Genomic DNA, 26,493 nt, shown 5'->3' on the forward strand with positions numbered 1-26,493 from the left:
TGGCTCTGTTATCATTATGTAATGCCCTTGTCTTTTATTATCATCTTTATTTTAAGGTCTACTTTTTCTGATATGAGTATCATATCAGCTTTCTTTTCATTTCCATTTGCATGGAATATCTTTTTCCATCCCTTCACCTTTAGTTTGTGTGTGTTCTTATTCCTGAAATAAGTCACTTGTAGGCAGCATTCAGATGGGTCTTTTTTTTTTTTTTTTTAATCCATTTATTCTCCCTAGGTCTTTTCATTGGAGAATTTCATCCATTTACATTTGAAATAATTATTGATAGGTATGTACTTATTTCCACTTTGGTAATTGTTTTCTGGTTTCTGTAGTTTTTATCCATTCTTTTCTTCCTCTCTCTTTTCCTTTGGTTTTGGTTGTTTTCTTTAGCATTATTTTTAAACTTCTGTTCATTTTTTTGTGTACTTACTTTATGTTTTTTGCTTGTGATTATCATGAGGCTCACATACTACATTCTAATTAAATAGCAGTTTGTCTTAAGTTGTTAGGAACTTAAATTTGAACACATTCCAAAGATGTGTATTTTCATTTCCTCAAGTGTTTTATACCTTTGTGTGTGTGTGTGTGTGTGTGTGTGTGTGTGTGTGTGTGTGGTATGTGGGACTCTCACTGTTGTAGCCTCTCCCATTGCGGAGCACAGGCTCCGGACACGCAGCCTCAGCGGCCATGGCTCACGGGCCCAGCCGCTCCATGGCATGTGGGATCTTCCTGGACTGGGGCATGAACTCGTGTCCCCTGAATCAGTAGGCGGACTCTCAACCACTGCGTCACCAGGGAAGCCCAGTGTTTTATACTTTTGATGACACACTTTACATCTTTTTATGTATCCCTTAACTAACTATTGTAATTTTAGTTAATTTTATTACTTTTGTCTTTTAATCCTCATGCTTGCTTTATAAGTAACTGATATATTACCTTTGTTATATATTTACCTTTTCCAGTAGATTTTTACTTTGTTTTCTTATTATTTAACTACTGACATTTATTTTCAGCCTAAAGAAGGTCCTCTAACATTTCTCTCAGGGCCAGTTTAGTGGCAGTGAAATTCTTTAGATTATGCTTCCTTGGGAAACTCTTAATCTCTCTTTCAATTCTGAATGATAACCTTCCTGGGTATGTTATTGCAGAATTCTTGGTTTGTTGTTTTTTCCTTTCAGCACTTTAAATATGTCATGCCACTCCTTTTGGCCTGTAAGATTTCTGCTGAAAACAAAACAAAACAAAAAACTCCTGATAGGCTTATGGGGTTTCCCTTACAACCCTACAGGTTGTTTTTCTCTTGCTGCTTTTAGTATTCTCTCTTTGCCCTTGATTTTTACCATTTTTAATTATAATGTGTCTTGTTATGTGTCTCTTTGCGTCCATCTAATTCAGAATTCTCTGTGCTTTCTGGACCTTGACGTCTGTTTCCTCTCCAGATTATGAAAATTTTCAGCCATTATTTCTTCAATATTTTTTCTCATTTTTTCTTTCTCTTCATTCTTGGACCACTATAACACAAATGTTATTCCTGTTGATCTTGTCCCAAAGGTTTCTTAAGATGTATTCAGTTTTTTAAGTTCTTTATTCATTTTGCTGCTCTGTCTGGGTGAGTTGCATTGGCTTGTCTTCCAGCTTACTTATTCATTCTTCTACCTCATCCAACTTGTTTTTGAACCCCTATAGTGTATTTCTCAGTTCAGTTATAACTTCTGTTTGGTATTTCCTCATATTTTCTGTCTCTTTCTTGAAGTTCTCACTGTGTCTGTCCATTCTTCTCTGGTGTTCAGTGAGAATATTTATGACTATTACTTTGAACTTTTTATAAAGTAGATTGTTTAACTCTGCTTTATTTTGTTTGCTGAGCTTTTGTCTTGTTCTTTCACCTGGAACATATTCCTCTGTCTCCTCATTTTGCCTAATTCTCTGTATTTGTCTCTATGTATTAGGTAAATCAGCTACCTCTCCCAGTCTTGGAGGAGTGACTTTATGTGCTTTCCAGAGATGGTATCAGCAAGGTACCCTGAGATTTCAAAAATGGCTGCCACCAGTGTCTTAGTCCCCAAAGAGCATCTCAACTGGTTCCTGCCTCTCCAGCAGACACTTTAAGATCAGTAAGGGAGTCCCCTTTACCTCTGATCTTTTCAAGTGATTGAAATCACTTTTCAATCTGGTGATTTTGTGCTGGTTTTCAGGTTGACTGAGTCTCATGTGACCCCTTTAAGAGTGAGTTTTCCATTCCCTGTAGTTCTACAGTTTTCCTGGATGTATTACCCATTGGTTTTTAAAGCCATGTGTTTTAGGGGCTCATCTTTCCTGTGAAGGATCTAAGGGTTGGGGTGCCTGATGTGAAGTTCAAATCTCTTGCTTCTCAAGGAGAATATCCATACCTTGTGATCCTTCCAGACTGTTAATCACTGTGGCTGGGGTGTGTTTTTTTTTCCTTGGCATGACTGCATCTCTGTTTCTCCTAAATGTCCCTTTACCCTTTGTGGCTGACCTTTCACCCTTTGCTGTGGAGATTCTGTTGTGTTTTCAGGCCCCTTTCAGAGGGAATTATCCCATATGTAGTTGTATATTTGTTGTATCTGTGGGAAGAGTTGAGTTCAGTATCTTCCAATACCACCATCTTGAACCCTCCCCAATGACTGCTTTTAAATTATCAAACATAAAGAAAAACATGAGCAATGATTTTTGAAGAAAATCATAGATATCGAGGGGTTAAGTATCTTGGTTAATTTGGGTTTATACCAACTAAGAGAGCTCTGCACCTGTGGTTTATGCCAGTTAACTGTCTTCCCAAAAGGGTTCTGACATGGTAATCTATGTAACCATAACTTCCAACAGTATTTGTCAAAATATATGGTTATAACCTGTTGTGCATCATAAAATTGATTTAGTGAGGCATGACCAGTATTTTTTTTTTTTTTTTGCGGTACATGGGCCCCTCACTGATGTGGCCCCTCCAATCACAGAGCACAGGCTCCGGACGCCCAGGCTCAGCGGCCACGGACCACAGGCCCAGCCGCTCTGCGTCATGTGGGACCCTCCTGGACTGGGGCACAAACCCGTGTCCCCCACATCGGCAGGCGGACTCCCAACCACTGCGCCACCAGGGAAGCCCAGCATGATCAGCATTTTAAAAATAGATTATAACAAGTTAGAATCAAAAACAGAGAATTGCATTCATGTAGTAAGGGAAAATTATTTTGTACCACTGTATGTATGTATGTGTGTGTGTTTGTGTGTGTGAGTGAACTGGGCCACAGTGTAACATATAATTGTGGGAGATGGTTGAAAATGCTCGGATTTTTACAGGGTATCTTAAAATGGATATAAACCAACAGATCAAAAATGAATGTCCTCAATCAGCTATTTGATAAAAATAGCAAAGAAAGTAATTATATCTTCTTTAGAAAATAAATTTGATTTTTTTAGGGAGAGAAAGAATAGATAAAAGTTTGGTAGATTGGTTAAGAAAATCAAGGAGAAATGTGATGACCTCTGTGAAACTTCAGGTAATTCAATAATGTAAATGAGTTAAGCTTAGCAAAGTAGACATCTTATAGAGCAGGAGATAATTACCACATTTTGCTGACAATTATAGGTAACTGCTATGACACAAAAAAGATTTCTATCTCAATACGAGATTAATACAATGTGTTTCTCCCATACTTTACAATGAATTTGCTTCATGCTTATCTTAGTGTAAGATACTTACGTCTTAGTTTCAGATATGTCATTGTAAATAACACACATCTTATAAAGTACACAGCATTGACCTTTGTTACCTATGTGTTCTTAGACACATTATTTATCTTCTTTATTAAATGCAGACATAAAATTATTTATCTATTAAGGGAAGTCTTAAAACTAAATAATTCATGAAAAGTGCTGCGAATGGTACCCAGCATGTTGCTAAATGTTCAATAAACGTGAGTTTATTTTTTTTTCAAGTAGTTCATGATTTTTTTTCCTTAACAACCCATAATTTGCACAGAGAAGGTATTCGGTAAATAAACATTTGCTGAATTGAATTGAATTGACAACACGGGTTGGGTAAGTAAAATGATTTCCTTTGTGAAGGAGAAGGGTTAGATTTAGTAATTTCCCCAAGGTTTATACAGATAGTTTAGGGGAGCATAGGTTTCTTACCTAGTTCTTATGAGTCGTAAATCAGGGCTCTCCTATAAGGCAAGTGTAATTGACCACTGAGTTGATTTTTAAAACAACCCTGCTACTCTTATGATTGTTTTATGAACATAAAACCCAAAACAGTTTGGAAAATAGTATACTTTGTATCTAATAACGAGTTAATGTTTTTTAAAGTACTTATTAATTCTGCTAAGTACTCTGTATGCATTACCTCACTTCTCATAACTTTGAAATACATGCTCTTATTACTCACATTTTATAGATAAAGAAACTGAATTTCAGAGAGGTTAAATAGCTTGAACAAAGTTGTTAGTTGGTAAATTCTAAATCAGTATTTGAACTACAAATCTGACCCAGTTTTATGGACTCTACCACCAACCTTTCCTTAGTCTAACTCAGATAAGGTATCATATATTCTGAGAGGAATTTTGACTCTTCCTATTTAGGTCCTCGCTATACATTCTTACAAGGAAAAGCAGGATAGAGAGAACAGAAACAGAAAACTTGCTAATTTTTCAGCTGCTCTTTCGTTCATTCAGCATTATAATTTTGTTTGAAGTACTGTGGCATATACATATTTAGGTGTTTATTCATTTTTAGTCAAAGAGAAAGATAATCCAACCTTTAGAAGTACCCATAATATGAATCCTCTATTAGTGGAGAGCACATTAATAACTTTTTATAATAAAGAAAAGCTATATGATCTGTGGCAATAGAGAAACACTGAAAGGAAAGGCAGCTATATATAAAAACATGATATACCCGAATGATATGTCAAGCAGAAAGATACGAAGTGAAAAGCCATTATTTATGGCCTCTTTAAAAAAAAAAAAAGTATACTTACAACCTTCAAAAGCGTGTCTCAGAAAACATTAATTTATAATTTTAATGTGTTGTCGTTTATATGTTAGGATAGAACTGCAGTAGTTAGTTAACATTTTTTCCATATTTCTCATATAAGTTTACATTTTATATAATAGATAAGTAGGAAATATTTCAGAAATCATACGTTAGGTATGAATTTTCTTCACTGCACTTCCCTCATGATGTCTTTGTTTTTGTCTTTATGGTTATACTTTCTCACCAGAGATAGTTTTCATTTACCTTATTGGTGTTCACCGCTGTGATGACCCAGACACATTGTGCATTGCTGTCATACTGGAATGGAAAGTTGGGAGATGTAAAGGTTCCACTTGGTCCTTGAAGATTAGAGCCACATGTCTTCACTAAAAGAGAAATTGCATTTTAAAAGGTGAGCGTGCCACATGCAAAATTATAACAATAAAATAACTTGCAAATAGACTTTAAATTCAAAATTGCACAATAATAACCACATTGAAATATATATCATGATATTCTAATGTGACATCGAAATGAGAGTGATTTTTACACCCTGAAGTTCACAAGCTCATATTTTAAACATTAATCGAAAACTAGTTATGAATAAAAGTGTGAAGCATGATAAATTGTCCTCTGACTGTAAATAGGTTAGTTTAATTAGTGAGAGGTTATATTTATTCAATATTTATTCAATATTCAATTCTACAAAGAGGAAGAAGCAAATCTTTGGATTGATTAGCAATTTAAATAGTGTTTTCCTTTCTATTAAGTACACTAGGACTCATAATAGCATAATAGCATAAAACTCATAATTGAAACATCAATATTAAAACTACTTTTTCTGTTCTTATGACTGCAAATTGGGCCATTCAGATTACAAAAAGAGCTACACTGAAGTAATTTTAAGAAATTCCCACAAAAGTCGTGTTACAATATTTCCTGTTTTCTAACCCTTCTCCTTTCTAATTAACAAAAGGGTTTCTGACCACACTGTATCTGTCTTGACTTCCTTCTTGAGCACCACAAAAGTTTCTTGGTGGCATTATTTTTTAAATTTTTTTTATTTTTTTTGCGGTATGCGGGCCTCTCACTGTTGTGGCCTCTCCCGTTCCGGAGCACAGGCTTCGGATGTGCAGGCTCAGTGGCCATGGTTCACGGGCCTAGCCGCTCCGCGGCATGTGAGATCTTCCCAGACCGGGGTACAAACCCGTGTCGCCTGCATCGGCAGGCGGGCTCTCAACCACTGCACCACCAGGGAAGCCCGACATTACTTTTGATATGCATTTTTTTGCTCCATTCCATTAAAATCCTGCCTAAGTCATCTTTTTCCAATCCATCAATAATAATTCATTGTATTTTTAAATCATGTACAGTTTAACTTAGATTTTCATATGCATATAAAACTTTACATATAATCACTTTAAAGATCAGTTTATGGAGGTCCCAAAAGTTTGTTTGACTTGTCCAAGATCACTCAGCTAGTAAATAGCATAGTCAAGATTCAAGCTCAGGTCTTCCAACTTCAAGTGTTATCTTTTTATCATGAAATGTGTCTCTCTCTAGTATGTTAGCGTTTTTTAGCTAGTTTTTTTTTTTTTTTTTCCTTTAGCTCATATATATATATTTTAAAAAATTTTTTTCAGTACGCGGGCCTCTCACTGTTGTGGCCTCTCCCGTTGTGGAGCACAGGCTCCAGATGCGCAGGCTCAGCGGCCATGGCGCACGGGCATAGCTGCTCCACGGCATGTGGGACCTTCCTGGACCGGGGCATGAACCCATGTCTCCTGCATCGGCAGGCGGACTCTCAACCACTGCGCCACCAGGGGAGCCTCTTTAGCTCATATTTTAGCATGAATCAATTCTAGACAACTTTGTGGTGATTTATTGGTTACTTTTAATTTTCTCTTTTTTGTGTCTGACTTCTATATTTTAAACAATAAAACTGTTATTTTATAATAAGGAAAAATTAACAAATGATATTTTTCTTCCTTCAACATCAATTACCAACCTTCCCTCTTTCATTGACTACCCCACTTCTTGTAAGCCTTCCATGTTCATTACTCCATTTTCTTCTCTCCTTTTCACTTTTTTTTTTCAATTTCCAATTTCCATAGTATAAATACCTTGGCTGATTTTAGGCTACCAAAGCTTTGTCAAGGCCTCACAAAATTTCTGAATATTTAACATTTGGTTTCTTTTTTACAGCTTTATTGAGATATAGTTGGCATATAACATTGTGTAAGTTTAAGGTGAACAACATGATGATTTAATTAACACCTCCATCACCTCACATAATCACCACTTGTGCATGTGTGTATGTAATCAGAAATGTTTAAGATCTACACTCTTAGCAACTTTCAAGTATGTGATACAGAATTATTAACTATATTCACCATACTGTCCATATCTTCAGAAGTTATTCATCTTATAACTGGAAATTTGTTCCCTTTAACCTAGCACCTCCAGACTCACTTTTGAGAATTACTATTCTACTCTCTGTTTCTATGAGTTTGTCTTTTTTAGATTCTACATATAAGTGAGATCATTATATTGCAACTGCTCGTAAGTCTTCCATGTTCACTACTCCATCTTTTTCTGCCCCATTCACTTTTGAAAGTATTTCAGTCTAAGTTCTCTTGCTTCAGTGTTGAAATTGCTGTCACAGTGCCAGAAATGAACTCCTAAATCTAATAGTATCTCTTCATTTTTTTCTATATACTTAATCTCTCAGCAGTAATGGAAAGTATTGATCAACTTTGAAATTCTCGGCTGTCCCTTACATAGTCCTGAATCTCTTGATTCTAGGTCTATTTGCTTTGAATAGTTATGCTCCATACCCTGTGTTCTGGTTCTATTTTTTTTCCATCTGACCCTTAAGTAGCATAATATTATTATTATGCTAATTTATTTCACAGTCTATTTTCTCTTTGTTCAATGCTCTCTCTGAATAGTTATTCCAATTCAATTTTATGGCAACAATGATCATTTGTGTTGACAGCTCTCAAATCTACATCACCAATTTTGTCATCTCTCTTGATTTCTAGAGTAAACTTTTTCTCTGTCTACTATGGACATTCCATGAAATATTATAAAGCATTTAATGAAAACTTTAACTAACCCCTCTACCTCCTTCCCATGCATACATATGCACTCCTCAAGACCTATGTATTCCACCTCTGAAACATCTTATTATCCTTCTTTTTCTTCTCTTCCCAACACCCACTGCTTCATAATCATCCTTTTCCTAGACTAGATATAGGTACTTAACTCCTTTCCTATACTCCATTTTCACCCTCTGTTCCATCCTCCTTAGTGCTACTACCTTCACCTTTCTACAAATGTGATTATTTCACTTAATTGCATAAAAACTTGATCTGTTTCCTATAGGATAAATTACCAACTGCCTAAAATAGAATATAAAATCATTCCTGTAAGGATATAGGTTTATTTTCCAATACAACTTCCTGCCATCTTATACTGTCATACACTCAACTTCTGCCAGAAAAAAATAAATAATTTTTTTCTTTGAATATATATACCTTTTATAGTTTTCCACTTTTTCCATGCTGTTCTCTAAGGCTAAAATGTTATTCCTTCTTACATTTGCCTGCGGAAAATCTATTCATTTAAACAAAGTTAAACCAATGTGCCACTTCTTTCTATAGGAAGTGTTTCCAATTCTTCTACTCAGCGTTCTGTAATGGATTGTAGTCCTCACAGCACATCATTTGAATGGCATATACATAAAGGTGTTTAAGTGCTAGTGATGTGATGAAGAATGCAGTATAGGGCTTCCCTGGTGGCGCAGTGGTTGAGAATCCGCCTGCCGATGCAGGGGACACGGGTTCGTGCCCTGGTCCGGGAAGATCCCACATGCCGCGGAGCAACTAAGCCCGTGAGCCATGGCCGCTAGGCCTGCGCGTCCGGAGCCTGTGCTCCGCAATGGGAGAGGCCACAACAGTGAGAGGCCCGCATACCGCAAAAAAAAAAAAAAAAAAAAAAAAAAAGAATGCAGTATAAAATATTTATGAACTTTATAGCAATAAGAATTTTAGAGCAATCACATTATTGGTTTGGAGTTAGTAGAGACATCTTTCTAATTGGACATACTACTTCCAGTGGCTCTAACTACTTGGTAATTCTCTGGCATGCTTTGTTTTCTAAAATGTGCAAACACTTACAGTCCTTTGTGGACAGGCCTTGTTTATCATCTCTGTTCATTAACTCCTAGTGCATTGGCCTTCATGATGTAGAAATGTTTACTAAAAGAACAAATATCCAAGTTCTTTGACACAGCTCTTAAATGGACTGTAAAATATGTGCTCTCTACATGCTGATAAAGAATCCTTAAAAATACATTTCAGACTGGGAAATTGTCTTTTTTGAAAATGATTTTGTTTTCACATAAAAATAAAGAAAAACGCACTCATAAAATGACAAGTAAGAATCACCCATAAATATGCAGGTCTTCCTGACTGCTTCTGTCCAAACCAAAGAGTAACCACTTAACAAGTAAGGTTGTATTTCTGCAAATATTTTCTTTTTGTAGGTGTACATGTTTTTACAAAATTATTGGCTTTTTGTGTGTTTGAGTGTTTTAAGAAACTGAGCTAATTCTATACATACTCCTCTGAAACTTATTTTCCTTTCATGTATCATGAATACTATTCTAGGTCAGCATATGTGGATTTATTTAATAGATTTCACAGTCCCAATTGTAGCTGATGGATGTATTGCAAATTTTTGACAGCCTTCAACTATGAGAATAGCATATGGTAATTAGGGGTTTCCTTAATCCTGGGTTGGGGAATGAGAAGACCAGCCATTTGAGCAGATTTGCAACAGCTGACCCATAGCAACCAACATACAGTATAACTGAAAGGAAAAATTATCTTGTAAGCCACTAAGATTTTGTGGTTGCTTGTTTTACAGCATATGCTAGTGAAAGTTTGTTTTAATTTTTTCAGCTATAAAACATAATCCAGGAAATGGAGATCTTGGTACCTATATCTTTATACTTGTGCTAATACGTGTTCTTTATATTTGTGCTATCATGGCAGAATGAATTCTTCAAAGACTTACTTAGTTACGATATGTGAGGATTTAAAAATTGGATAAATATGTGTAAATTACTCCACACTTTTTTTCAGTATACTCTCAAAAATGGTATAAAGAAGAATAGATCTCCACATTCTCACCAAAATAATAGTGTTATCTATTTGTGTTTTTGTCATTAAATTAAATATGTTAGTAACATTTTGATTTCCATTCTGTATTTGTATGGTTTAGCAGAAGTTTTTACTGTTATTTCTATTTCTTTTGCTATAATTTTTCTGTTCATGTACACTTTTTCTAGTTTCATTGTCCTTTTCTCATGGTTTTATAGAAGTTTCCTACATATTATCAGTATTAACCATTTTTTATGCATGTTGTAATTATTTTCCCAGTCTTTTTTTTTTTTTTTTTAATTTGTAAACTTGGCTTTTAGTTAATTTTCTCTGAAAACTTTTTTAAAAGTACATGTAAATCTGTATTTTCCTCTAGGGTAGCTGTGTTTTATGTCTTGGTTAGGAAAGTTTCTTCAAATCTGGGTTTTCAAAAGTTGAAAAGGTTGAAAACACCATCTAATGTTTAATTCTCATACTTTCAAATTTTATGTTATATTTAAACTTTTCATTTATCTGGACATTATTTTTGTATGGTGTGAAGTAGGGCAGATAATTATACTTTCCCAAATATGGATATGTTTTCCCAGTAGCATTTATAGTAAACTGTTTTATTCCCCACCGATTTAAAATTCCATATGTATTATGTTATGTTATCCTCCACCACCACCCCCTTTCTCTCAGAAATCCATACATGGATCTGAACTGGGATTTTGTGTATTAATTCACTTATCTATGATTATTTCTCTGAAATACCATAGTGTTTAATCACTTTTAATATGGACACTGCAAATCTCGTCGTTGTTCAATTTCATTATTTTCTTTGTTATTCTTGAATATCTACTTTTCCATGAACTTTTGGCATGTCAGTTTGTGAAGTTTAAAAAAGATTGGTAGTCTTATTGAATTATATTGAACTCATACATTATTTTGATACAAACTTTCTTCTTCAGTGTAGCATTAATAACACAAAGGAGAAAGATAAAAGTGATTACAGATGCTTATTAAATGTTTAATAAATAAAGCAGAAATTCCCGATTTAAGTTTTAGAAACACAGTAGTAGAAAAAGGAGAAAACTTTCTAATGTAACAATGAATGTATGAAATTAAAAGAAGTATTAGACTATATAATAAAATATGAAAAATTTTGCCATTAAAGATTAGAACAAAACATGGATGCTCAAAATCTGTGACAGCATTCAACATTATCTCAGAAGTTCTAGGTAATGCAATAAAGTAGGAAAAATTTGGAAAGGATTACCAAATAAAACGGTATCATTTTTTTACTTACAATATGCAATTTGCCTACCTAAACTCAAGAGAGTTAATAATTTGTCTACAATTTATACTATGTTACATTTAAGAGTCATGTAAACTGGCTTTGAAGAAAACATTCATACGAAAATTTAATGTTTTCTTTTATAACAATAATGATCAGCAATTCAAATGGAAAGATCCAATTCACACAAGCTACAAAGTAAATGTGTAATTTTGAAAAAAACATATTTGGCAAGAAAGGTACAAGTCTTCTATAAAGAAAACCATAAAAAAATTCTGAAGGAAATGAAATAAAACCTGTGTAAGTGAAAAGACAGGTTGTGTTATGGATGGGAAGGCTTGTTGTCACAAAGATGTTAACATCCTGATTTCAGCAGCTTGAATTGACACAAATTAGCTAATTTTTTATAGTCTATATATCTATGATTATTTTAACTCTTAGCACCCCTAACATAGTTATTTTACAATATTATGTATGTTTTATTCATGTTCCACCTATATTTTTAAAAAGGTAGAGAAGAATAGCTAATTTATCCTTTTCTAGTCTTGTTTTTGAAGTAAAATGAGCCTATATATAAGGAGACACTGTGAGCTACTGTTAAGAGGATTATGCCCTTTCAAGAAAATGATGTAAGTATCGTAGCAGAAAACAAACAAACAAAATTCATCCTTAACCTCTATCAATATACGATAGTCCTATTTTTTCCTCAGGTCAAGCACATAGAGTTAACTATGCTTTGAGAAACACCTAAGAAAAAGGTTAAATACAATGAAATATGTTTTGGTTCAACTGTAACCTCCAGGCATTTAGATTTATGCTGGATATAATGTTTGAACTACTCAAGTAAGAGAAGCAAATTTTTTATTTGTTGGCTGAATGAGAAGGATACAATACTCAGGTTAAATATTCTTTTTGCACGGAATATACCAGCTGGGTCTGGTCTATAGTGGTCTCTGGGTCTACTGAACCGTGAAGTATCTCTTTCACTCTCTCCTTCCAGAATCTTCATTAATTTTTAAAAATATTGAGGGACTATTGTGATCCTGTTCCAACATATTCTCAGGATTTGAAAATTCCTTAAAGCTCCTTCCACTCACTTACTTGCAATTCCTTAAACACAGTGAGAATGTTTCCACTGTAAGACGTTAGTACTTGCTTTTTTTCTCACTTTGTATAGGTTTCTCATCAAACAGTTCTTAATAAATAGTCTATTCTGACTAATCTATATGACCAACCTATCTAAACTTTAGATTTTTAAGTATCACCTTCATACACTACATACACAGAGATATACATATTTACACACAGTATATACACATGCATACATGTGTATACACACACATATATACCATTGTTTACCGTCTTTTTTCTTTATTAGAATGACAGCTACATGAAAGCAAGGACTAGGTTTTGTTCACCATGGTGTCTCCAGTGCCTAGAAGAGCGTGTGGCCCATAGTAGATACTCATTAAATACAGGAATGAATGAATGAGACCATGATTAAAATAATGAGAATCACAACAAAGATTTGATTTTGTTTCTGGTTTCTATCTTTCTTCCCCCCATGCAGTGGCAATTTAGACTACCACCCTTTTGTGGATATTGTCATCCACCTAGGATTCACTAACAGCTCTGTGAACAAGTAATCTCTATTGTCTCCTACCCTAAGGCTGTGTCTTAGGTATGCTGGAAGATTTCTAGCAAGTAACAATTCTTTGTTATGAAGGGCACGATAGCCTATGTCTTTAATGGAGTCATTAGGATGAAGTCCAAATAGCTTTGTAGTTTATGTATCTTTACTATCCCTGCATCTTCAACTTACTTTGTGTTCACACTTGAGCAAATCCAAACCATCTGAATCTCATTCTTTTACCTGTAAACTTAGACAGTTACACTATATCACTCATTCTCTCTGACAGGCATACAATGACTTTACACTATATTATGCAGTTATCTCTGTGATCTTAATGGTTTCTCCCAATAGGTGCAATGAGGTTAGTAGAGCCTGGAAGTTATGTTGTTGTCCAATCTCAGAGACATAGCTTTATTGTTATTAAAACGGTTTGATGTTTATCCTAGCAGAAGTATTTCCATTCCTATCTTTCAATATCCACAGTGATCTCTTTTTTTTTTATTATTCAGGGATAAGACTCATAGTATTAGATCATTTCTGAGAATAACTTGACATTGGCCACAGAATAAACTATATTTCTTATGCTACACAGAGGTGATAGACAAAGCAGATGACATTAATTTTAACTTAGTAGAGTTTCTATTGCTGCTAGAAACTCTAACTTGTAACTTGGAAAATTAAACGTTCTAATAAGGTATGACAATGAATGTATATAACAATGAATAAGTATGAATAGCCCAAACTTTGTGAGCTTCACCAAATCAGAATGGCTTAGACTATGGGAGATGTACCAACAAAAAACTTATTTGTGTTAGGGTTTCTGATAGAGCCTTGCTAGGTATGACAATAAATATTGCTAGGGAAAAACATAAAATGACTAAAACTGAATAAGTGTTGGTACTTAATGATGGACAACTTCTAGTATTCAATGGGACTTGAACATGTAGAGACATGGTATGGTTACCTCCCAGACATGAAAGGGAACTATTCCTGATCTCATAGAGGTAAACTAGGGCAAGCATTGCTCACAATTTCTTTCCAATCTGTCTTTGCCCAAACACCACCAGTGGTAATTGAACTCTATCCTTACTATCTATACTTTGCAACAAGGTTGATAGCATGTGTTTTTGTTATGACATTTGATTAAAGCAGAAAGTGGGGGTTTTGTTGGATTGATTTTAATTATTTTCTCTCCAAAAGACTGTCTCCTGGGACTAAAACCCAGGAGAGGAAAAAGAGAGTGGTGATAGTATGTCCAGTCATTTAATAACAATTTAAAAAATGTAAATTTATTTTGTATTCCAAGATAGTGAAGTAAGCAAATTATATGTTATAAATAAGAAATATTCGATGGTGGTTGTTTGAGGGAATCAGAATTATTATAGTTTTATAAACTTCAGTAAGAATCTAGCACCTAAAACTTTCTATGTCTATGATATAAACTGATATTAAGCTTATATTATAAGCTGATATAAACAAAATTTAAACTGATATTATAGCAATACATTATTAATGTCACAAAGCAAAATTGATATTTTTATTATTTACTGATCAAATATGTTCCAGATCTAGAAACAAATATGAACTAACAGTTAAAAACTTTTGTTCAGTGAATGTAATCATCAAATTGTTCATTGAAAATAAAAATTAACTTTCACATTTCAATGAAATTTTTCTGATAAATTCTACATACTAATTTTAGATGATATATTTTAATATATTTGTGAAAGTTAAATGCTGTACAATACTTATTCTGCAAATTCATGTATCCCCAAAACATTAAATGAGTGCATTATTATGTTTGACACACTGTGCTAGACACTGAAAGGTAAAGAAGACAGTCAAGGTCTCTGCCCTGATGGAGTTTACAGTCTAGAAGAGAAGAGAAATACTAAACTAGTAGCTAAAGTTGGATTTAAGAGATGCTATGGAAGTAACAGATCAAGAAAGGTTATGGAAGCAGATAACAGATCAGGAAAGACTACTCATATGAAGTGACATAAAAAAATAATTGCTTTATTTCTATGTTTTGCCCCCCCCTTATCTAGTAATTTGGGAGTCCTTCTCCTATGGCTTTTATAGAATCCTTATAAAGAATAAACATTATAAAAAAACTGAGGGTGAACTTGTACAACAATAACAAGGTATTCATTTCCATGTAACACTTTTTGAGACATCTTTTAAAATTAATATGTGATCATTACTATTAGAGATGGTTGAATGGAAATGCTTTAGGGACATTCTAAGGAAAAAAAAAAACAAAAAACACCCCATGTTGGCAGATGTATATGCGTTGAATATAAAATAATCTACTAATAAAAAATGACTGAGAAAATAAAATGGCTCAAGAAATTTAAAAATTTCTAAGACAAGTTATAGGAGATACAAAAGTTATATTAGTTCAAACAGAAAATACTTTTAAAGTTGTGAAAAATATTTTATAAATTAAAGTAAAAATTTTAACGAAGTTATTAGCAACCTAATGAAGAAAAAATACTTTGAAAATGAAAAGGTTTGGGGAATTAATTTTTAACTGGGATCAGAGAAGATTTGCTGTAAACAATGAATAAGGCTTGGTAGAAAGTTATTATCGAAGTGGACAAAGGAAAACAGGACAAATGAGAAGAATACCACCAGAACTAGTATCTGCTTTCTTAATGGACATAAATAGGAATTGTGGAGTTTCACACAGAAAATAAACTGCATTAAATAAGGTACAGATATATGACTTAAGTGTCAAAATTTTACTCTTTCCGCATGATATTTGGCATATGTCTTGAAGAAGTACATTCAAAAACAATTTATCTTTCTCTTGCATTTTTTTTTTTTCTGAGGAGGAAATTGTTAATAGTTTGGAAAATTTCACAAAGAATTATTTTAATTATGAAGTGAAATTCTACACTGGAGTTTCCTCTATAACAATCTTAAACCCAGAAAAGTAGATTTAAGTAATGCCTTGAAATATGGTTATAATGCTTTCAATATGTCAGAATTTCATTTTGTTCTTATTTTACTTGTTTAATAATTGTTTATATAGTATATAATTTCAACTACCTGAAAAAATGTTGAATTATTAAACTAAGACCTGTTATTAAACTTCAGACAAACAGGTATAGAAACAGTTCTTCAAATCAATTAAAATTCTCATACTGTTGACTGTTGGTCATGAAACATACACACACACACACACACACACACACACTCATACATACACACACACATCTGAAAGTGAATGATAAAACCTATTTAAATCAGTGTCTGGAACTATCAAAAGAGTAGTTCAGTTTAATAACATTTAATTGGACATCCTAGTATCTATGTCTTCATGAGAAGCTGATAAAATGTCAGAAGTAGAGTAACAATCAGGACTAATCTTCAAATACATCTTAGTGTCATCTGCGTAAGGATGAAAGTCTAATCCATGTCTTCAGGAAGGAAGTAAGGAAGTATATAAATGTGGAATAATAATGAAATGAACCCAAAGCAGGGAACTGGAAAACAGAGGACATGCTATGAAAGGGATAGAATTCAAATTAGCAAGGGGCAGACTGCATAGGATCAGATAAATTTGATTAAAACCCAGCAAATGTAATTCCTATTAAAAATGATAAATAAACATAGATTTCCAACACAAAAAAAAAGTAAGCAATTTTTTTTCTTTTCCTAGTTCTTAGTTGTGAGTAATTTAATCTAGTCATGAAGGTCGTTTACATATAATACAGCCTCTCCTTGTGCTTTGTTTCACTGAAACATCCCATTGGTATTAGGATGTGAACACATATAGCATCAAGTCAGTAATAGAAATGATTCACGTGAATTAATGTTTTATCATGCTTTATCATGAAAATAAAAGAAAATCCAACTTAATCTAGGTTTGTCAGTAAGAGAAACAATTTAGGTGGTAGGATAGAATGAGATGAATTATCATGCACAACATACATGGAAAATATAGTTTTCTTAAGGCCATCTGGTGGGGGAAGAGGGTGGAAAAGAAATGGGAAGTAGAAGAGTAAGGAATAAGATGATGTGAGTAGGAGGATGGTGTGTAGTGAAGAAGTCAGAGGAAAAAACACTTTAGCAACTGGTTGGACAAAGGATTTAACAGATAAATAATATTGAATTTCAAGTTGTTTGCCTACTCTTGATGTACTGCCCTCCTTTTCCTAAATTATTCAGAACATTAATCAAGCAAGTTATCACCTGCATATTTAAAAATTGTTTTTGTTTGTTTAGATAAAACTGGGGACAATGTCTGCTTGAATTTATGTAGAACAGAAATAATCCAGAAATCAGAAATTTAAAGACAAAATTAACCATTAGACATTAAGTTTCCAGTTATGAATAAGAAATCCACTAAAATCTCTTAGAAGAGTTTAGACCTTTATTTTTTTTAATTTTTATTTTATATTGGAGTATCATTGATTAACAATGTTGTGTTAGTTTCAGGTGTACAGCAAAGGGATTCAGTTATATATATATATATAATTATCTATTATTTTTCAAATTCTTTTCCCATTTAGGTTATTACAGAATATTCAGCAGCATTTCCTGTGCTATATAGTAGGTCCTTGTTGGTTATCTATTTTAAATATAGCAGTGTGTACATGTCAATCCCAAACTCCCAATCTATCCCTCCCCAACCCTTCCCCCGGTAACCATAAGTTCGTTCCCTAAGTCTGTGAGTCTGTTTTTGTTTTGTATATAAGTTCATTTGTATAATTTTTTTTTAGATTCCACATATAAGTGATATCATATGATATTTGTCTTTCTCTGCCTGACTTACTTCACTCAGTATGATAATCTCCAGGTCCATCCATGTTGCTGCAAATGGCATCATTTCATTCTTTTTAATGGCCGAGTAATATTCCATTGTATATATGTACCACATCTTCTTTATCTATTCATTGGTCTATGGTCATTTAGGTTGCTTCCATGTCTTGCTATTGTAAACAGTGTTACGATGAACACTGGGGTGCATGTATCCTTTCAAACCATGTTTTTCTCTGGTTATATGCCCAGGAATGGGATTGCAGGATCATATGGTAGCTCTATTTTTAGTTTTTAAAGGAACCTCCAAACTGTTCTCCATAGTGGCTGCACCAATTTACATTCCCACCAACAGTGTAAGACGGTTCCCTTTTCTGTGCACCCTCTTCAGCATTTATTGTTTGTAGACTTTTTGATGATGGCCATTCTGACTGGTGTGAGGTGATATCTCATCGGAGTTTTGATTTGCACTTCTCTAATAATTAGCAACGTTAAGCATAATTTCATGTGCCTCTTGGCCATCTGTATGTCTTCTTTGGAGAAATGTTTAGACCTCCTTTGAAATCAGAGGTTAGACTATCTGATCTACATCTAAAAAGGCAGGGAACTACATTTGACAATTTGTAATTTTAAAATGCACCATGCTCTAAGTTACTTCCATAGCTTTTCACATGCTATTTTCTTCATCTCAAATATTCTTTTTTAGCTGTAAACCTGCTAGCTAAAATTCATTCTCCCATATCCTTATTTGTATTAGAGCTTTAACACTCTATCTTTTTGTTTACCTACAAGCAATTATGTTTCTTTATGTCAGCAACTATTTATTTTATCTCTAAGTGACATGAAGTTGGTTTAGTGTATAACACATAGTAAATGCTCAAAAAACTTTTAAGAAATTTTAATTGATGAATAATTAAATAAAGTGAAATATACCTAAATATAAGAAATAAAAAAGGCCAACAGTTACAATTTAAACGTTTCAATTAAACTGCAAGAAAAAGAGGCAATTCATCAAAGAAATGTCTCAGGGAAACTGGATATCACTTGTAATTTTTGACAATCTTTCAACCTAGTGAAAGGTCAAATGAATATTTGATGATGATTTGTTACAATTATTTTATGGAGGATATTTACTCAACACAAAACATTGACTTAGAATGTTTCCATGCAAAAATGAATAAGATAGGATCCTTTCTTTAACGGATTTGAAGTCTTAAGGAGGAGTTAGATACAAAGAGGTTATTATAATAATGTGTAATAAGTGCTAGATAAAGGTAAGCAGGTGTTATAGGAGCATAAAAAGTGAACATTTTTGCAACCTGGGAGTTTAAAGAAGGCATCCTTGAGATAATGTCAGAGTTGAATCTTGAAAAGTTATGACACACGAACTTAGAACAGAAATTCAAGATGGGCTTCCAGGATGAGGGAAAAGGGGCACTAAATAACATATTGTCTATATGAAAACTATGTAATTCACAGAAAATCTAAGATTGTTTGGAGCTGGAGAGATTCTTTAGATGGAGATGGAGAGGTAAATGCCTATTTAAGGAGGGCCACAGATGATAGTCTATGGCAGTTGCTGGATTATTCATATTTGGTCAAAACTAAAGGGATAGTTTGCAGGTGTAGAACATCATTTTACTTAACTGTGTCTATATTTTTAATGTGATCAGTACAGGTACCAAATGCAGAATGGATTTAAGAAAGTAAAAACTAGATACCTGGAGACAAGAATGAAAAAATCAAGTCATGTACTTTTTTCTCCCATATACATTTTTGTTGTTGTTTTGTTTTGTTTTATTATATTGCTCTATTTAGTTTTAATGCAGGGTCACAACATATTTATTTATTCACTCATTAATTTGCTCATTCACACAACCAATACTATCTATAAAAGAACTACAAATCACTCAACAGGATGAGAATTGGTGATCATATAGTCATAAACCCACACACCTGCCTCCCCACACACCTCACATTATCGGGATAGAGATAAACATGAAACATCAACTATAAGATTAACTAAATAATCTTAAAAAATGCTACAAAAGGAAAAGTACAGGATGCCCTTGAGAGTATATACTTGGGAGACTTACTATAGCAAGAGGAGTCAGATCATGAAGCACTTTCTCTTAAAAGTCTCATTAATACAAGATGGCTTAAGGCATGGCAAAGAAGGACAAAACATGTAAAAAAAATCTGGATTATATAGTAGAGTTTTAAAAAATTAAATAATTTATTTCTTTCAAATATACCCTACAACCAGACCAAGTTCTAATGTTTCTTTGAATCCTAAAAATATGCTTTCATGAATTGTCAGGAGTTACTGTGGCTAGATTTTAGCTCTTTGTGATGCTGCTAAGCAATTTATAAAGTAGCAGGACTTCCCTGGTGGCTCAGTGGTTAAGAATCTGCCTGCCAATGCAGGACACGCTGTTTCCAGCCCTGGTCCAGGAAGATCCCACATGCAGCAGAGCAACTAAGCCCGTGCGCCACAACTACTGAAGCCCGTGTGCCTAGAGCCTGTGCTCTGCAACAGGAGAAGCCACCGCAATGAGAAGCCTGCACACCGCAATGAAGAGTAGCCCCCTGTTCTCCACAACTAGAGAAAACCTGAGCAGCAACAAAGACCCAACGCAGCCAAAAAATAAATTAAATAAAATTTTTTTTTAAACCACTTTGTTTTAGGCTTACTATCTTTTGCCCCTCAATCTTTTTATTCATACCAATAGGCTTAACAAACCCCTAGTTGTATGAAAACCATGTGACAGGTAACCATTTCCCAAAATAATGGGGTTTCGTGAGAAGCTTTTTACTGCTCAACAACAAGTAGAATATTCCTCTAAAGTGGCATCCAAGATCTTTATAAAGAAAGTAAAAAAAAAAAAAAAAAAAAAAAAAAAAAAAGGAGAGAGAAAGAAATAAGGACTAAGAGACTACCCCTGGGAATTGAGTCAGTGAATCCCAGGATGAGAAACAATGATATACAGGAGACTATATTTCTCTTTGCAAAAGAATTATATTTTTTAAATTATAATTAATTATTTCAAGGAACAAAATATAAGATTCTATAGAACGTCAACTGCCAAGATCACTTGTTGTGTTTACACAACTCATTCCTATTCCTAGGAAATTGGCAGGTAGGATGGCATTATTATATTAATCCAAGCCAAACTTCTAAAAATTATATTTAAAAATATTTTAAATATATATAAAGTACAGAAGCCTTGGCACAAAGCTACCATTAAAAAAAAAAAAAAAGAGGACCAATAAATTGGTCCTAAATTATGTATACATTGGATAGAAAAGGAAAATTAATCTATCCTTTGTCTGCTATACTGAAACAAGTTGGATGAAACTTTAAAATTTTGAGCCCCAGAAACAGGTTAAAGGTCTCATAAATGGAACTCTAGGAAATAATTTCTACAGCCTGATGTGTTGACAGGTGAATTAGCTTAATTAAATCTCTCAAAAAATTTCAATTAGTAAAAATACAAAAAGCCCATATTTATTTCATTTCAAGGAGTGAAATATAAATGTCAAAATTAGATATCACATGCTCAAAGGCATACAGTTGATCACCTGCTTACTGGGTTGGGGGTGGCATATAAAAAGAAGGGTGTATGTGGCCATCTGGAAAGCAATGCCCTTAATAAAGGAGGAGACCTCTACTGAAAAATCTTTAGACACATCTGAACTTGGGCCAAGATTGCTTAGTTCTAACTTTTCAAGGGAAGTTTATGTGAAATCTTCTTTTTTTCAAATGTTGTCAAATTCTTTAAAATATATCAACATACAATAGCCAAAAAACCCATAAGCTATTTCTGGACCCCAACTTATAATGCCTGAGCCACATATTCATTTTTATACAAAATTAAAACAAATAGATTTCAATGAAACAGTTTGAGAACATAATTGCAAACTATTTCAATTACAAGATTGCAACAAACTTTTAATGGTTCTAATTGAAAAACGTTATTTAAAAAATTGCTTTCACAATGAAAATCCCTTATCAATTTATTTATTTTATTCTCCTCTTCAATGTCATTTATTATAAATACAATTTTTATTTTGGAATAATTTTAGATTCACAGAAGAGATGTAGAAGTCATATAGAAACTCCCTATGTACATTTAACCCAGTTCCTTCTAATGTTAATATATTGCATAACCATAATTTATTTATCAAAATAAGAAAGTATCATTGGTATATTATGATTAACTAAACTCCAGACTTCTTTGCATTCCAATCATTTTTTTTTAACTAATGTTCTTTTTGTGTTCCAGGATCTAATCCAAGATACCACATTACATTTAATTATGTCTCTTTAGTCTCTTCCTTCAATGTCATTTTAAATTAATATTTTGCCAACTTTCCACCAATGTGTGTGTATGCGTATGTGTGTGAGAGAGAGAGAGAGAGAGAGAGAGAGAGAGAGAGAGAGAGAGGGAGACAGAGAGACAGAGGGAAAGAGAGAGACAGGGAGAGAGGGAAAGAGAAAGAAATGGGGCACACGTACTTAGTATAGAAGGTCAATACCCCCACATATAACCAACCTTAGAATAAATTTGAGGATTAATTTCTTAGCTGGCAAATCTTGGGGACTTGGAACAGGGTGAAGTTGATAAGGTAATAACATGCCACAGAAGTCCATGCACTGCAGTACAAGCATCTTTCTAGCCAAAACTGTTAAAGATTCCTTTCCAAGGTTATAGTTAGAAACCTAAAAATTAAAAAAAATTGCTACAAGGTATTGTAACCCAGACATAAAAAAATTTAGTGCTCTAGAGCAGCCTCTACATTATGGACATTTTGGACTATATAATCATTTATTTTGTTGCAGGGGCTGTCCTGCCATTGCACTATGTTTAGCAGTATCCCTGTCTTCTACCTACGAGATGCCATTAGCATTCATCCCAAACTTGTGATAGTCAGAAATTGTCCCCTGGGATGTTGACAAATGTCCCCTGGGTGGCAAAATTTTGCTCTCTTCCATTAAAAGCCACTGACTTAGAGGGATATCTTTTGTTCTACCTAATCTCTTTGATTTTTTTTCTCATTCCTTTGCTTCTTTTTATGCTATACTTACCAATGAATTTTGGTGAAGAAGCATTATGGAAATAAGACATAAACTTCAGCTTCCATTACACTGGGAAGCTATCATAGTAAAGCTGTTTAATAGAGTGTTTGGACATTTAAGAAATAAATAAAAATCTTGTTAACGCAAATCAAATTATATGTTCTTTCTGGGTCCTTCCCTAATCATTTATCTAATCCCTACTCTTACTTTAGGATTTAAGTTGGCAATCTTCTGGGAAGATTTTCCTGATAGCCCTATCAGGGCTATCACTCCACCCTGAACAGAGTGCTCCTCTCATTTTCCAATTTTTAAAAAGATCTCTATAAGGTAATTTATTACAAATTATTATCTTACTCTCTTCTCCTGCTCTGTTTCCCCTCAGTATACTGTAAGCTCCTGAGGACGATTATCACGGTATTTCTGATTGCACCTGTAGGCCGTTAATAATTGTTTACTAAATGAATGACACATTCAGGCAACAGAGTCTTGATTGAGACACCAAACTAAGGGATTTGGTATGCCAAGGAGAAGAATGAGGGTTACTAGAGATGAATAAAAGAAGCCTCATGAAAAAAAAAAAAATTGAGGTACAATATATCGGGAGCTGTCTGTATGTGTATATTTTATATATTTACTTTGAGGAACTAACATTAATCACAAAATGGGATATGATGAAATATTTAAGGTAATGATATAAGTTTTTCCCTTGGCAAAGTTGACAAGCACTTGAAATATCTGTTTCTTACTTGCTGAGACTCCTCCTGATCTCATGTTATCTAGTGGGCATGAGATTAAACACTCTTTATCTGAATCCAAATGCTAAATTCCTAAAAACTGTACAAAAATTTGCTATATGACCACAATTAATGACAATAGGACTGGTTTTTGTTGAGAATGTTTTATTGTGTTGCCTTCCTCTCAATAGATTTCATAGTCTCAATATCTCTTTGGTTGTATAGTTTATTTGCATTCTCAATGTTCATGAATACATAATTAGAGGAACTAATTTCTTACTTGTAAGTATACTGGTAATATAAAGCTCAGTATCTACTCAACATCTTAGGATGGGAGAGTCACATTATGTATGGAATGTTAACCTAGAAAGAATGTCAGTGATGAATTATTTAATCTAAGTGAACATTTATAGGTGAATAGCTTATTATGCTAAAATAAATCTTAAAGAATTTTAGAGGGATTTCTACTTTTTACATTCATTAAATCCTAACCTGTCTACACCAACCAATCAGAAAGGCAAAACTACTATATATTACAAATATCAGGGTTGTGTTTTAATTTTCCTTCTGATGTAGATTTAGAATAAACATTGAGTACAAATTTTCAGTTATAAGATGAATAAGCTCTGAGGATCTAATGTACAGCCTGATGACTATAGTTAATACTACTGTATTGTATACTTGAAAGTTGCTGAGAAGAGGTGTGGCCACGATAGCTGAGTAGGAAGACCCTTAGCTTACCTCCTCCCTCAGGCACACCAAAATTACAACTATTTACAGAGAAACTATTGATGACAACGACCTGCAGACTAGCAGAAAAGATTTTCCACAACTAACAACATAAAGTAGGAACTACAAGAGACAGGTAGGAAGGATGGACACGTGGTAAAGTCAAAATCTACAACACTAGGTATGCAACCCAGAAATGGGAAGATAACTGCAACTGCAAAGGTTCTCCCCAAGTACTGAAGGGTCCAAGCCCCATCTTAGGCTCTCCAGACTGGGGTCCTTCATTTGGAAGATGAAATCCCAGAATGTTTGGCTTTGAAAGCCAGTGGGGCATGTATAAAGGAGAGTCGGAGGGCTATAGGAAACAGAGACTCTGCACTTGAAGGGTATGTACAAAATCTCACATTCTCTGAGTCCCAGCACAAAGACAGTCATGTGAAAGGAGCCTGGGTCAGACCCACTTGCTAATCTTGGAGAACATCCTGGAGAAAGAAAGTGGGACTCCCCATAGGGACATAAAAGCTGATGGCTGACATTTTGGGGAGTTAATTCTATCACAAGGGTACTGGTGCTGGTAAATACCATTTGGAACTCCTCCCTCTAGCCTATTAGCACCAGCACCAGCCTTAGGAACCCCCAGACCCCACATCAAGCCACACTTAGACCCGGCCCCACCCACCAGCAGGCCAGCACCAGCCCTGGCTCCTCCAGTCCCTGTAACTAGCCACATCAAGACTCTGCCCCACCCACCAACTTGACTGCACCAGTCCCAGAACCCCTCAGGCTACACAACCAGCAGCACCAGGATCCAGCACCACCCACCAGTGGGCCAGCAGTCAGGGGCCAGTTCTGCCTACCAGCATGTCCACATTAGTCAGCTCTGCCATAACAGAAGTGCTCATGCAGCTCACATAAAGGGAACCCGTAAGCATATAGCTCTGGTGACCACAGGGAAGTGTGCTTCTGGGCCCCACAGAATGTCTCCTACATAAGGCCACTTCTTCAAGACTGGGAAACACAACTGGTCTACCTAATACATAGAAATAAACACAGAGAATTAGGAAACATGAGGAGACAGAGGAATAAGTTCCAAATGAAGAAGCAAGACAAAAATTCAGAAAAAAGAACTAAAGGAAGAGGAGATAAGCAATTTACCTGATAGAGAGTTCAAGGAAATGATCATAAAAATACTCACCAAACTCAAGAGAAGAATGGATGAGCACAATGAGAAGTTTAACGGAGTTAGAAAATGTAAAGAAGAACCAGAGCTGAAGAATACACTAACTGAAAAAGAAAAAAAAAAAAAAAAGCACTAGAAGGAATCAACAGTAGATTAGATAATACAGATGAACAGATCAGTGAACTGGAATACAGAGTAGTAAAAATCACCCAAGTCGAACAGAAAAAAGAATTTGAAAAATAAGCGTAGTTTAAGAGACCTCTGTGACATCAAACAGAAGAACATTTGCAAGAGAGAAGAAGGTGCAAAGACCATATTTGAAGAAATAATAGATGGAAACTTCCCTGATCTGGGAAAAGAAAGACATCCACATCCACATCCATTACATAATGAGAGTCCCAAACAAGATGAACCCAAAGAAATCTACACCAAAACACATTACAACTAAAATGTCAAAAATTAAAGATAAAGAGAGAATCTTAAAAGCAGCAAGAGAAAAGCTACTAATTAGATATAAGAGAACTCCCATAAGACAAAAGCTGACTCTTCAGCAGAAATTTGCAGGCCAAAGAAAATGGCACAGTATATTCAAAGTAATGAAGGGAAAAAACCTACAACCAAGAATACTCTACCTGGCAAGGCTATCATTTCAGATTTGAAAGAGAGATAAAGCGTTTTATAGACAAGTAAAAGCTAAAAGAGTTCAGCACCACTAAACTGGCCTTACAAGAAAGTTAAGAGTCTTCTTTAAAGGAAAAGAAGAAGACCATAACTAGACATATAAAAATTACAAAAGGAAAATATCTCATTGGTAAAGACAAATATACAGTAATGGTAGAAGATCAACCACTTATAAAGCTAATAGGAAGGTTAAAAGACAAAAGTAGTAATACCATCTATATCCATAATAAGCAGTTAAGGGATACAC

At 34.3% G+C, this 26,493-nt stretch overlaps 1 protein-coding gene across 7 annotated transcripts in view; it reads right to left on the bottom strand.

Moving 5' to 3' along the window:
- Positions 1-26,493, bottom strand: part of CSMD3 (CUB and Sushi multiple domains 3) — a 1,102,347-nt gene that overhangs the window by 575,007 nt on the left and 500,847 nt on the right. For all 7 annotated transcript variants that reach the window (XM_059042775.2, XM_067017123.1, XM_067017122.1 and 4 more), the window contains one exon: positions 5,263-5,384. In XM_059042775.2, coding sequence (XP_058898758.1) covers positions 5,263-5,384 — 122 coding nt within the window. The remainder of the gene's footprint in view (positions 1-5,262; positions 5,385-26,493) is intronic.

Source organism: Kogia breviceps, chromosome 17 (assembly GCF_026419965.1).
Source record: "Kogia breviceps isolate mKogBre1 chromosome 17, mKogBre1 haplotype 1, whole genome shotgun sequence".
Lineage (NCBI taxonomy): Eukaryota > Metazoa > Chordata > Mammalia > Artiodactyla > Physeteridae > Kogia > Kogia breviceps.